The sequence below is a fragment of the Bos indicus x Bos taurus genome, chromosome 21, assembly GCF_003369695.1.
Source record: "Bos indicus x Bos taurus breed Angus x Brahman F1 hybrid chromosome 21, Bos_hybrid_MaternalHap_v2.0, whole genome shotgun sequence".
Taxonomy (NCBI): domain Eukaryota; kingdom Metazoa; phylum Chordata; class Mammalia; order Artiodactyla; family Bovidae; genus Bos; species Bos indicus x Bos taurus.
The window spans coordinates 22,284,962-22,294,697 of NC_040096.1; the positions used below are offsets into that span (position 1 = coordinate 22,284,962).

Sequence of the window (9,736 nt, forward strand, 5' to 3'; positions counted from 1 at the left end):
AAAAACACTGAAGGAATGCCTTTTGTGTTTAGAACACTGGACCCTCTAGGTTTATCCTGGCCATGAAAAAACAGAAAAAGAGAAAAGATTAAGGCCTGACATGAGCTACAAATGCTCAGCTTTTCTCTATTTGGAGCACTTTGAAATAATAGCGGTGGGACTTCCCTCGTGGTCCAGTGGTTGAAACTCCGGGTCCGGAAGATCTTCTGGAGAAGGAAATGGCAGTCCACTCCAGTATTCTTGCCTGGAAAATCCAATGGACAGAGGAGCTGGCGGGCTGCAGTCCCTGGAGTTGCAAAGAGTTGGACATGACTGAGCGACTGAGCATGCACACAGGGCATTAAGGTTCCACGTGCCTTGCAGCGCAGCCAAGACAAAAACAGAAACAAAGATAACAGCGATGGAAATTTGGAAGGGAGGAAAAGAAGCATTTCAGACTATTTCCTACATCAGGTGAGTGTTCTGATGGCACAAAAGGTGTGCTTTCTGCCGGAAGCTCTTGTCGCATTCACTGCAGTGAAAGGGTTTCTCTCCTGTGTGCGTTCTCTGGTGTGTGAGGAAATGGGAACGCTGATTGAAGGTTTTGCCACACTCAGGGCAGCGATAGGGTCTGTCTCCCAAGTGGATCCGCTGGTGGGTGATGAAGTGGGAGCTCTGGTTGAAGCTCTTGCCGCACTCACCACATTTATAGGGTCTTTCTCCGGTGTGGATCCGCTGGTGCTTGACCAAGGCAGAGCTGTCGGCAAAGCCCTTCCCACAGCCGTCGCACTTAAAAGGCCTCTCGCCCGTGTGTGTCCTCTGGTGCGTGACCAGGTGCGAGCTCTGACTGAAACTCTTGTGGCAGTAAGGACAGCTGAAGGGCCTTTCTCCCGAGTGAGTGCTCATGTGGGCCACAAAATGAGAGCTATCTCGGAAGCCCTTCCCACACTCGGGGCACTTGAAGGGCCGCTCTCCCGTGTGGGTTCGCTGGTGCTTAATCAGATCTGAGCTCTGGCTGAAACTCTCCCCGCAATCGAGACACCCATAGGGCTTCACTCCCGTGTGGGTCCTCTGGTGGGTGATGAAATTGGAGCTGCGACTGAAGCTCTTGTGACACTGGAGGCACATGTAGGGCTTCTCCCCCGTGTGGGTTCTTTGGTGCACTGTGAGGTGCGGTTTCCGTGCAAAAGTCTTCCCACACTCGGGGCACTGGTGGGGTCTCTCACCCGTGTGGGTTCTCTGGTGTTTGATGAGGGTCGAGCTGTCGCTGAATTTCTTCTCACACCTGTGGCACTGGTAGGGTTTCTCTCCTGTGTGTGTTCTGCGGTGGGTGACAAGGTCTGAACTCTGTTTGAAGCCTTTCCCGCACTCCATGCACTTATAGGGCCTCTCACCAGTATGGGTTCTTCGGTGCCTTATGAGATAGGAGCTCTGGTTAAAGCTTTTCCCACATTCCACACACACCAGCTTCTTTTCTATATATCCTTCCAGGAGCTTGTTTAATTCCTTCTCCTGTGAAAAGGGCCCCTGCTGACCCTCTCCCAGGAGGGTTCCATGCTGCCCTTCTAATTCAAGACCCCTCTCCCAGTTTCCTCCCCAACTAGGAGGAGGAGAAATATCTTTATTGGCCCCTTCTAAGGATGTTCCACATGGTTCTGCCGTTTCGGAAATGTCCTGATCGAGTTGTACCACCTGATTCTTAAATTCTGAAAAGTTAACAGAGTAACACAGGATGAAGTTATTACTTATCAGGAAAGGTCATCAGAAAGCAGCAAGAAAGAGTAAAATTAGTATTTTTGCTACAGACCACATTTAATCTGACTACTCTCATTCTGATTCCTGAAGAGTATATCCCTGGCGGCTTAGTGGTAAAGAATCCACCTGTCAATTCAGGAGATTCGGGATCAATCCCTGGGTCGGGAAGATCCCCTAGAGGAGGATATGGCAACCCACTCCAGTTTTCTTGCCTAGAGAATCCCATGTACAGAGGAGCCTGGCAGGCTACAGACTATGGGGTCGCAAAAGAGTCAGACATGACTTAGCAACTAAACATCAATCAGGAAAGATCATCAGAAAGCAGCAAAAAGATTAAAATTAGTGTTTTTGCAACAGACGACATTTAGTCTGACTACTCTCATTTTGATTCCTGAAGAGTTCACTGAAGATCACTGAGCTTCCCATTCATGACATAAGCAATTCCCAAGCCCTTTTTATTTTAAGATGGTCCAATGAACCTTGAGGTGACCTTGATATCAAGAGTAAAACACGTATTGTCAGAACTGGGCAACTTTTTTCAATGATGTTAGAATCTAGACAAAAGTGAAATGTTTAATTTAAATGAAGACCTTATTTGGTCAATGACTGATGGTCCAGGAAGTCAAAGTACAACTTCTAATAGCAAGAGCAAAGTCTAGGGGAGGATTTCCCTGCTGGCTCAGTGGTGAAGAATTTGCCTGCCAATACAGGGGATGCAGGTTCAATCCCTGGTCAGGGATGATCCCACAGTCTGCAGGACAACTAAGCCTGTGAACCACAACTACTGAGCCCACGAGCTCTAAAGCCTGCACATTGTAATAAGAAAAACCACTGCAATGAGAAGCCCATGCACCGCAAGTAGAGAGTAACCCCTGCTTGCCACAACTAGAGAAAGCCCACAGGAAGCAATGAAGACCCAGCACAGCCAAAAATAAATAATTTTTTTAAAAAAGTCTAGGGCAGCATTCCAAATTCCTTAACTAAACAAGGGCTGAAATGTTAGACTTCCACGCACCAGGTAACACATCTCACCTGTGTGACTTTCCCTCAGGATCTTCCTTGCCTCAAAATTTTGCAGTGGTAGGACCCATGCCTCTTCTTTCTGCTCCAGCTGGGAGGTTACACTTGGTTTTGAAATCCTATAAGGAAGGTGAACACAGAATGTTAATTTCAGCCATCATATAAGGCTTGAGAAAATGCAATCCCCTCTTCTTCCCCAGGTACAGGAGACCACCCCAGGAAATTCTCATGTATGTTCGGTGGTCCAGTGGTTACAAATCTACCTGCCAATACGGGGGACACAGATTAGATCCCTGGTCTGTTTGGGGAACATTCCACATGCTGCGGGACAACTAAGCCAGTGCACCAGAACTACCGAGCCCTGGCTCCAGAGCCTGTGCTCTGCAGTGAGGAGCCACTGTAATGAGGAAACTGTGCACTGAACTAGAAGAGCCTGTGTGCAGCAACAGAGACCCAGTGCAGCCAAAAATAAATAAATAAAAATGAAAAGGGCAGCCATGATGTCGTGATAAAACAGGGTGATCTCCCTAAGAGGCTGAGAAAAAGCTCTTTGCTTCCCATTAAAAAAAAATCAGACTTGGGTGATAGAAACTCTAGAATAAGCACAATAACTCATCCCTCAAGGCACAAGGCTAAACTCATGTGGAGAGATAACTTTATCAAAACAAAGCTGCCATGACCTCACCCTTAGAAAGAATCAAGGAAGTTAACTATAATGTTTGGTTTTTAAATTTTCCCAGAAGAGCAGCAGTCAATATAACCATGAGAAAAAGACAAACACTTGTAGAGAAAAAAAAAAAAGGGACAAAGGACATGAATGGGCAATTCACAAAAGAAAATAAAGCAGCCTATAAATATGTGAAAAACTTTTAACTCATCATTAGCCAAAGAAATTCAAATTAAAACAATGACACACAGGGAATACAGTATAAAGGTAAAGAGGTGTAAACTCAAGAGTCTTATTGTCTGAATTTGAATCCTAACTATGTCTCTGACTAGATGTGTGACCTCAGGAAAGTTACTTAAGCTCCTTGTGTCTCTGTGTCTTCATCTATAAATTAGGGAAAATGACAAAACCCACCTTAGGGCTTCCCTGGTGCCTCAGTAGTAAAGGATCCGATGCCAATGCAGGAGGCATGGGTTTGAACCCCTGGTCTGGGAGGATCCCACATGCCATGGAACTACTATGTCCCAAAAGTCACTAATACAGGGAACACAGGTTCAATTCCTGGTTTGGGTGTTAGGTCTCACATGCTGAGGGGCAACTAAGCCCACAACTACTGAGCCTGTACTCTAGGGCCCGGGAGTACTCTAGGGTCCACGTGCCATGATTACTGAAGCCCGAGCGCCCAAGAGCTCAAGCTCTGTAACAAGAGAAGCCACTGCAATGAGAAGCCCTTGCACTGCAACTAGAAAATAGTCTGTGCAGCAACAAAGACCCAGCACAGCCAAAAATAAATAAATTTAATTAAAAAGACCTACCTTACAGAGTTGTCATGAGGATTAAATGATTAAGTCCTCAATAAATGTTAGCTATCACTATTATTTTACCTACATTCTTAGATTACGATACCCCGCATGATAGATAGAATATGAAGAAATAGACACTTCATATAATGCTAACAGGAATAAATAAATTGATTCAGTCTTTTTGGAAGACATTTGGCAAAAATACCAAATATCTTAGAAATGTATCTATTCTCAAACCCAGAAATTTCTAGAGAGTCTAAAGAAGTGAACAAAAGTAAACAAACAAAAAAGGACATTGTGCAAAAAATATACATATTAGCTAACTGTTAACTAATTATTTCAATAAACAAGACTTTAAAAAAGACAATAAGTTAAGACAGCCTCATCACAATACTGGTGAAAATTTAAAATGACCCAAATAGCTCCCAACAAAGAAATAATTTCACTTGATTGAGCCATCCAAAATTGCCAGTTTATAGGTTAAAAATAGTCCAAAAACAGTCACATGTATGGTTCAATTTAATGTAATTACTGTATTCCATACAATAAAATACTAAGTAGTTACTTTAAGTAATGTACAGATACTATTGTCAAAATATATTCACAGTACATTGTGTAAGAAAGTAAGACATACCACTGAATATTCAGTATGATCCCAATCATTTTTATTTTCTTTTTTTTTTTTAATTGTATATATGCTTAGGAAAATGGCTGGAAGGGTCATAACTCTTCATAGATGACTTTTGTTTTCATTTTGCTTATCTTTTCCTTTAGTGAATATATATTATTTGTGTAATAGATATGAAGTAAAGCAGAAAGAACCTGGGTTTGATCCCTAGGTTGGGAAGATTCCCTGGAGAAGGAAATGGCAACCCACTCCAGTATCTTGCCTGGAGAATCCTATGGATGGAGGAACCTGGTAGCTTACAGTCCATGGGGTAGCAAAGAGTGGGACACAACTGAGCGATTTCACTTTCACTTTCACTTTCAAAGCAGAAAGGAGGAGAGACATCCCAGAAAGAAGGTGATCCAGTGTTTAAGAATCCGTGCTTCCACCACAAGGGACGTTAGGGATTTAAGATCCTGGGTACCCACTCCAGTGTTCTTGCCTGGAGAATCCCAGGGATGGGGGAGCCTGGTGGGCTGCCGTCTATGGGGTCGCACAGAGTCAGACACGACTGAAGCGACTTAGCAGCAGCAGCAGCAGCAGCAGTGCCTCATGGTACAGCCCCCAAAAAAGGCAGAATTCCCATGGTATTTTAGAAAGAGCACTGGAGGGGTCAGTTTGTTTGTTTAAGTGATGGGAAAAAAACTCTGGGGAGAGCACCTTCCCTTTTCCACAAAGACCTGGGTTGGGCTCACTTTTGCCACTTAACTTTTAGTCTCAGGGTCCTCAGCTGGAAAAGGTGAATGAAAATACATATATCAAAGGGTTATGGTAAGATATCAATCAGAAAAATATCAAAGAAATCTGAAAACCACTAAGTGCCATAAAAATAGAAGTCATTCTTTTTCTGCCAATGAGGTGACAATTACTCTCACAGAGAGCTGGAGCTCTAAGAGACCAACATCCCCACCACTTAGATCTGGGCCCTCTCAAAGTGACTAAGATAAAGGGACTTCCCTGGTGGTCCTATGGTTAGGACTCCAAGATCCATTGCGTAGGGGCATGGGTTCAATCGCTGGTCAGGGAACTAAAATCCCACCAGCCACTCGGCACAACCAAAAAATTTAAAAATTATATTAATAAAACTAAGATGAAGGAAAATTGCATCCTTACCCTTTGAGAGCCCATTCTTGTATCTGTGCTGGGTGGTATCCCTGAAGAGGACTCTCTAAACAGTGTCCAGGTAATCCACTTGTCCCTGAAGTCCCCAGCCACATCATTGAGGGTCATCAGTTCCTAAAGCAAGAGATCTCAGTATGCATCAATAGTTCTCTAGACATTCTCACCATTATCTCAAAACCAAAAGACAGCTACCACTACACCCAAACAAAAACCCCCTCAACCAGAACAGCTCTGAGGTAAATGCTGAAAAAAGTCTGTAAAGTCAAAGCTATGGTTTTTTCATTAGTCACGTACGGATGTGAGAGTTGGACCATAAAGGGGCTGAGTGCTGAAGAATTGATGATTTCAAATTATGGTGCTGGAGAAGACTCTTGAGAGTCCTTTGGACAGCAAGGAGATCAGACCAGTCAATCCTAAAGGAAATCAACCCTGAATATTCACTGGAAGGACTGATGTTGAAGCTAAAGCTCCAATATTTTGACCACCTGATGCAAAGAGCCAACTCATTGGAAAAGAGTCTGATGCTGGGAAAGATTGAAGGCAGGAGGAGAAGGGGCCAGCAGAGCATGACATGGTTAGATAGCGTCAACAACTCAATGGACATGAATCTGAGCAAATTCAGGGAGATACTGGAGGTCAGGGAAGCCTGGCATGCTACGGTCCATGGGGTTGCAAAGAGTTGGACACGACTTAGAGACTGAACAACAACAATAACAAATGCTGTCAACAATAGAAGGGATGCTCTTCTTTTCTGCTTTTACATAATCATTCCTGTGGCCAAATTTCTTATCACAAAGTGAGGACTGAGCCTCCAAACACATCTGTAGAACCCTCACTCTTTTGAAGACATGACTGTTTTGAGGAAGAAATTGTCCACAATGGACAAGAAAAACAGAGGCGAGTATGTGGGTATAACTCGATTTCTGGAAAGCACTGGATTCTCTCCAACGACATTTTCCTCAGCTAGGAGATTTCGGATTTAATTAGACTTAGATTAGTTATGAGAAAGGCTGACTTTTCTTGTCTTGTAGATTTAGTATCAATTTCAAGAGCTAAACTGGGCAGAAGTCCAAAGGGAACTGTCCTAGGTATCATTCTATTTCAAGGTTTAATGCAGTCAGAAGTGGGACTCAAAAGACACAGATTGAAAAAAAAAACATGGATAAACTGTAAAATTAAGTGAAATTTAATGGGGATAAGCATAAAACAAAATATTTGGGGGATGAAAACAATCATTAAGACATTAATAAAATCAACATCAGTATCATGAAGAAATTACTTGGGGGGAGATGGTTAGGCTACTGAATGAATCATTAAGTCATTCAGTAATCAATATGCTGTAAGGCAGTAGGAGTCACAAAAAATATATAAGATAATGTTGGGTTTTTTGTTCATTTTTCCACTTAAAGAGTTTCTAATAGAAACAAATACAAGTTAGCAAGCTGAATCTGCTACAAAGAATTCTGCGTTTCAGTGGAGAATGGACTAGAACTGGGGTGAGGAAGTTTGACTCTTTTTCATCTTTTGTCTTACCTGTCGCAGCACCTGGTACTACTAGAACACACAAACACTTTTCCTGGGAACACTGATGCATTTATAGACATTGCTACTGGCCACTTAGAATGTACTGGGAATACATGTCATCTCTCTGGTTTAAAACCTTAATTAAAAAAAAAAAATGTCATTAGGATGCGAACACTGTCATGAGCCTGAGCAAACATTTTATTTCTACATCCGTTACAGACCCACAGCAGGGCCCCCCTGCAAGAGACAGCGGGATGGAGAACTCTTAGGGTTAGACAAACGCTGTTTCCCACCCAGTGTGTTGCCCCCTGTACAGGTGACCTCAGGTGACCTCAAAGGCCCTAGAGCCTGTGGTGCTGTGACTAAGTGCCACTGTGAGAAGCACTAGTTGGTTCACTGGGTTTATTAATAGGAACATGACCGTATGGCTAGGACCGAGACCCATTCTCCTCCCTCGCGGTGCTACAGGCCCTAATCTGGGTGCAGCGATCAGAGGGTCGCAAAGCTAAACTGAAACCAGAAGACTATCACCGAGGAGCAAAAAAAAAGAAAGAAAGAAAAAAAGACTAAGAGGATGAGCTATCCCGACGCCGGCAGAGAAAAGTGCAGCCACCTCTCCCACACCTCAGCAAGACCCGTGGGCTCTGAAAAGCGAACGCAGGGACCCAGCGGGGACAACCTCGAGGCGCTGGGCGAGCCCCATCCACGCCCCTCAGCAGCTCCGAGGCTGCAGCCGCCGTCTCCTTCCCCGGATCACTCACCGCCCCCGGGCCCAGCCCCGGATGGGACACCGAGCGAAGGTCCTCCACCACCGAGCCGCAGCCGGCCCGCTACGCCGCGGCGGTTCTGCCCTCGACCGGAATTCGTGACAGGGCTGTGGGGACACAGGTGGGACGCCCGGCAAGGCAGCCAGCAGCCGGAAAACACCGCCCCCGTCCTCTTGCCATTGGCCTCTCAGCTTTTAGGCCGAGAAGTCTTCCCCGTCCATAGGCTGAGAGAGATTTCAATCACCGCGGAGCCTTTTGGGAAATGTAGTTCTGAGCGAGCCCTCAAAGGCTTGGGAGTCCCGGAAAGCCGGGTTCCCAGCGGTGACAAGTATACTAAACCCAGTTCCCGAGCTACCTGGTCGCTAGGACCGCCTCTTCGGAGCTGAGAAGGGGATCCAAGGACTATAATCAGAGAGGGATCTGAAGATGCGAACCTCCGGGCCTCACCTGACTGGCGCAGAGCAGCCCGGTACCAAACACGGCATCTCCCGCGCTCTGCCACCTAGCCTTCCAGAGAGAGGAGCAGCTCGGCGCTACGACCTTGGGGTGCAGCCTCCTCTGCCGGGTCCCCGCCCTAACCCGGGGCGGCCAGAGCCTGAATGGTGTGTCCCGTCGCCAAGTTCCGGGCCAACTCAGACTGGACATAACAGACCTCAGTCAGGAGCCGTTAAGTGGAAAACAGACTTTCTGCTTTCCTCTATTAGCAGCACAATTCTAACGCGAATCTCATTTCCATTATAGCCAGAGGAAACCTGCGAGAGCGTCAAGTATTCTAGGAAATGTCGTATTGGGTTCCAAACTGTGGAGATTCCTGGATCTTACCTGAGAACCAGTGTTCACTTGGGGGCCAGTGTAGAGGGTGTGTGGGGGAGGCGGGGACTACCTAAAAAATAATGAAAGCCTTTCCTTACAATGAAAAGGTATGCCTATCTACTCTGTTGTTTCACTGCAATTTAAAAAAAAGAAAGTACATCGGCAGAAAACCGAAAACAGAATTACCATATGATCCAACAATCCACTCCCGGGACTATACCTGGATAAAACTGTAATTTAAAAAGCTTCATGCACCCCTATCTTCATAGCAGCACTGTTCACAACAGCCAAAACATGGAAACAGCCTAAGTGTCCACAGACAGATGAGTGGCTAAAGATGTGTTATGTACATGCAATGGGATACTACTCAGTTATTAAAAAGAACAAAACAATGCCATTTGCAGCAACATGGATGGATCAAGAGATTATCATGTTAAGTGAAGTAAGTCAGAAAGACAAATACCACATGATGTCACTTAAATGTGGAATCTAAAATATAACACAAATGAACCTATCCCTGAAGCAGAAATAGATTCACAGACATAGAGAGCAGACTTGTGGTTGCTAAGGGGTGGTGGGAAGGGAGAGGGATGGACTTGGGAGTCCAGACAAGGGAGAG

The 9,736-nt window shown here is 45.1% G+C and overlaps 1 protein-coding gene across 3 annotated transcripts; it reads right to left on the reverse strand.

Annotated features, from left to right (window-relative positions):
* Positions 1-260: 260 nt before the first annotated feature.
* Positions 261-8,827, reverse strand: ZNF774 (zinc finger protein 774). 3 transcript variants are annotated; one of them, XM_027521316.1, is made up of 5 exons: positions 8,752-8,827; positions 7,547-7,673; positions 6,005-6,127; positions 2,767-2,873; positions 261-1,685 (listed from the first exon to the last, which is right to left on the reverse strand). In XM_027521316.1, the coding sequence occupies exons 3-5, from the start codon at positions 6,109-6,111 to the stop codon at positions 445-447; spliced, it is 1,455 nt and encodes a 484-aa protein (XP_027377117.1). In that variant the 5' UTR covers positions 6,112-6,127; positions 7,547-7,673; positions 8,752-8,827; the 3' UTR covers positions 261-444. The 3 variants fall into 3 exon arrangements, with proteins under 3 accessions (XP_027377117.1, XP_027377116.1, XP_027377118.1); XM_027521315.1 differs by lacking the exon at positions 8,752-8,827 and adding an exon at positions 8,299-8,461; XM_027521317.1 differs by lacking the exons at positions 7,547-7,673; positions 8,752-8,827 and adding an exon at positions 8,299-8,462.
* Between the last annotated feature and the right edge of the window lie 909 nt (positions 8,828-9,736).

Bases quoted from the DNA above. Each gene is read 5' to 3' on its own strand.
- ZNF774 (XM_027521316.1), bottom strand. From the start codon at position 6,111: ATGATGTGGCTGGGGACTTCAGGGACAAGTGGATTACCTGGACACTGT. The intron at 2,874-6,004 runs GTAAGGATGCAA...CCTTCCTTATAG, and splicing joins CAAGAATGGGCTCTCAAAGG to GATTTCAAAACCAAGTGTAA. The intron at 1,686-2,766 runs GTGAGATGTGTT...TTAACTTTTCAG, and splicing joins CCTGAGGGAAAGTCACACAG to AATTTAAGAATCAGGTGGTA.